Raw genomic sequence first — 3,238 nt, forward strand, 5'->3', positions numbered from 1 at the left:
TGCTTTAATTGTTCCTATTCTTACCCCTCCATTCTAGTCTCTAGTTTAAGCTAACAGTGTTCTTCTAACATGCATAGCTTAAGTCTGTAAATAAATGTAGCTTTGCTCCCTCAGCAAATGCATTTGGATATGTTGCTTGTGAACCTGCGAATGGAATCTATGTTTCTGAAAGAGACTTTCAACATTAAGTGGGTTGCTCAGGCAGGACTGGTGGAGAACATTGAACAAATCGTCAAGGAATATAAGCAAAGTCGAGGATTACTGGTAATGGTTTGGCAAACACTACTTTAAAGTGTGCCTTTCTTTTTTTTCCCTGTAGAAATGGTTATAGAAACACAAGCTTTGATTTCTTTAAGTAAAAATACATGGAAGACTGATACAGATGCAAAATAAGTGAACATAAAAACTGAAATTTAAATTGAAGAAGTTAAAAAAGAGGAAATATTAATTAAAAAGATAATAATTAAATTTTATTTCTTTTATGCCTAAAACTGAAACGCTGTAAATGCAAATAAGCTTCCTGATGGAGAAGCTGCTGTTCTGAAACTAGTTTCTGTATGCAATATATGGCAATATTTTGCTTCAAGAACACAATAAGCGTATCTTTTATTTAAGCCTTATATAATAGTCAGTAGTCAAGCAAGTATTTTGTGTCCTTCACTATATTCAGAGAGCCAGGATATTCAATTGCAATGTAGCTTTCATTATACCCTGCTCTATTGTGTAATGTACTGAGCAACTTTGCTGTTTCCTATGTTAGCTTAATATTTAGAACTAAAAAAATAGGGAAGGTTATTGAAAGGTGCAGAAAAATGCTTGCAGACATTCAAATATTGATTGGTATGGTGAAGCTCTTCAGCATGTCTAAATCTTGTTCAAACTTTGAACAAGAGTTCAGGAGGTGTAACACAAAATACAACTACTATCATTTCAGGTTGTTCATTAAAAGTCCCTGCATACCTCTGAAAGAATTATCAGACCTGTGTTTGGGTTAAACTACTGCATCTGAGTACATACGCATCTAATTCAAAAAATTTAGTACAAAATATAGACATACCAAGCAGCAAGGAGAGGGAAGGCTAGCTAGACCTCTGTCTCTGTCACTATATTAAATTTGCAGAGTTTGCACTATCAGATTTATTGAATTAAGATAGGTAGTTAATGATGTATGATTTTGAGTTTGTTGCATAATATATTTAGTAAGTGTATACTGGAATCTTAATTACATTTACTCATCCGCAGGCTAGGTAGGCTGAAATGAGAAATTGCTAATATCTTAAGATTGGGATGGATATGAAATTTTTGAGGTCAGAATAGCATTGTGATGACAGCAACTCTATCTCAGTTGGGAAATAGAGCTATTGCATGTCTATAGTAGACTATCTGCCACCTCATTCCAAAATTCACTGCATCTTATCTGTGTAGTTGTGTTTCATCTCTTTTGATCACTCAAACAGTAATAGTGCCACTATAAGTTGGTCTGTAAGTCTACTAAATAGAAGCATGCTTTTTCTCCAATGGTAGAGTTGTACATTTTGATTAAGTAACTGTGTTACTCAAAGCCTGTCGATGATATAGGAGATATCCAGCGAGAAATAAATAAATTAATAAAACTAAACTATATTTTCAGTTTTAATTATAATTGTTATTTCCTGTTAGTTATAGTAAAAAGTTTGTTCCTTTTACATTAAAACATCCTTATTGTTTGAATGATGTTCTCTCTGTATCATTTTTTCCAGCCTCTCAAAGTTTGCATTCATGGTCCTCCTGGGGTTGGCAAATCTACCATTGCTGAAGAGCTCTGCAAACACTACAAGCTACATCACATTAAGATAAATGATTTGATTTCTGAAACAATAGCAAATCTGGTGTGTTGCTGTTTTCTAATATTGCTATTATTTTAATTTATGTGATTTTAAAATGTTTGTCGTGAATTAAAAATTAGTGATAATTCCATCATTTTATAATGGAAATATCTTTTGACATACTGATCACCTCTGCATGATGCACTGAACTCTTTTTAGAGACTGAGGATTGCTCAGTATTTCACAGTCCAGGAACATATATGAAATGAATTGTTTGATTTTTTTTTTTTTTTCCCTTTTATTACATCTGTTTATAAAAGAAATTTGGCTATGGAATTTCTGAGCCTATTTATATTTCTGTTCTTGTCTTCAGGAGAAAATTGTGGCTTCTAAAGAACTGGACTCTGACAGTGTGGGAGAGGAGGAAGAAAGTGATGAAGAGGAGCAGGGTAAAAATGTAGAAGAAGCACATGAGTTATTAGCTGGAACAAAAGAAAGCATGGAGCAGAATGCAGGTAGGAAATACCAAGGACCAAGATGAGGTTTAGGTAACTAGTGCAACCCTATGCAAATGGAAAATCAGGAAATAAATTTGTGCTTTAGAACTTTTACTTTCTATTAAAAACAAGAGTCATGCCCTGTCCATTTGTAGGTACCTTATTTAAAAATCAAATACAATGTTTTACATTATACACCTTGTATATTAAAACTAATATATTTTTAAAATAGTGTGGTGCTTTCTTAATTGTAGAATTTCCATCTTTACTTCTTTCTACATTTTATATAATTCTTTTTACCCTCTAAGTTGATATATAAGTAACAACAGTATATTTGGAAGCGTTAGATTCTTGGCCAGATTTTTTTAATAACAGCATATTTTCTTCTCAGAACAGGGAGCATAATTTATATAATATAAAGTAAAAAGTTGGTGAAGCATATCTTTATCAAGTTTGCAAAGAAGAAAAGTATTCTAGTAAGAAAAAGAATTAGTGCACTGTCATATGAGATTATGGCTTTTTTTAAGTACCTTTATACCTCATTTTGGCCTTCTCTAAAAGTAAATATTTACTGAAGCCTGTAAAGAATTTAAACTCCACAGATAGAAAAAGGTCCATAAAAATTGCCAATTACTGAAAAGTAGTATTGTCTATATACGAAGAAAGTCATGCAGTTTTTGACTTGGTGCTTAACATTTTCCATGCAATATAAAGTGATCCCCATAAAAATGCATCACTAAAGGTTTACCTGATTTGGATCTTGTGTACCTGCAAAGCAATGAACTTGTAACGCACCTAGAAGCTTCAGTAATAAGACTATGGCAGCATCTCTTCTGCATGTATTGATTTGTTATTTAAAATAATAATGCCTTTTAAAATAGTAACATACTTTTATGATTACAATGCTTTATAAATCATAGAATCATTATGGTTGGA

General features: G+C 32.3%; 1 protein-coding gene across 1 annotated transcript in view; it reads left to right on the plus strand.

The window, feature by feature from the left end:
* The window catches only part of AK7 (adenylate kinase 7), a gene marked incomplete at both ends in the record, with an annotated part of 14,355 nt that extends 12,035 nt beyond the window's left edge, over positions 1-2,320 (plus strand). Inside the window, 3 exons of the mRNA XM_009701671.1 lie at positions 115-264; positions 1,740-1,868; positions 2,179-2,320. Of these exons, the coding sequence (XP_009699973.1) occupies positions 115-264; positions 1,740-1,868; positions 2,179-2,320 (421 nt within the window). The remainder of the gene's footprint in view (positions 1-114; positions 265-1,739; positions 1,869-2,178) is intronic.
* Positions 2,321-3,238: the final 918 nt, after the last annotated feature.

Source organism: Cariama cristata, unplaced genomic scaffold (genome assembly GCF_000690535.1).
Source record: "Cariama cristata isolate BGI_N322 unplaced genomic scaffold, ASM69053v1 scaffold20356, whole genome shotgun sequence".
Lineage (NCBI taxonomy): Eukaryota > Metazoa > Chordata > Aves > Cariamiformes > Cariamidae > Cariama > Cariama cristata.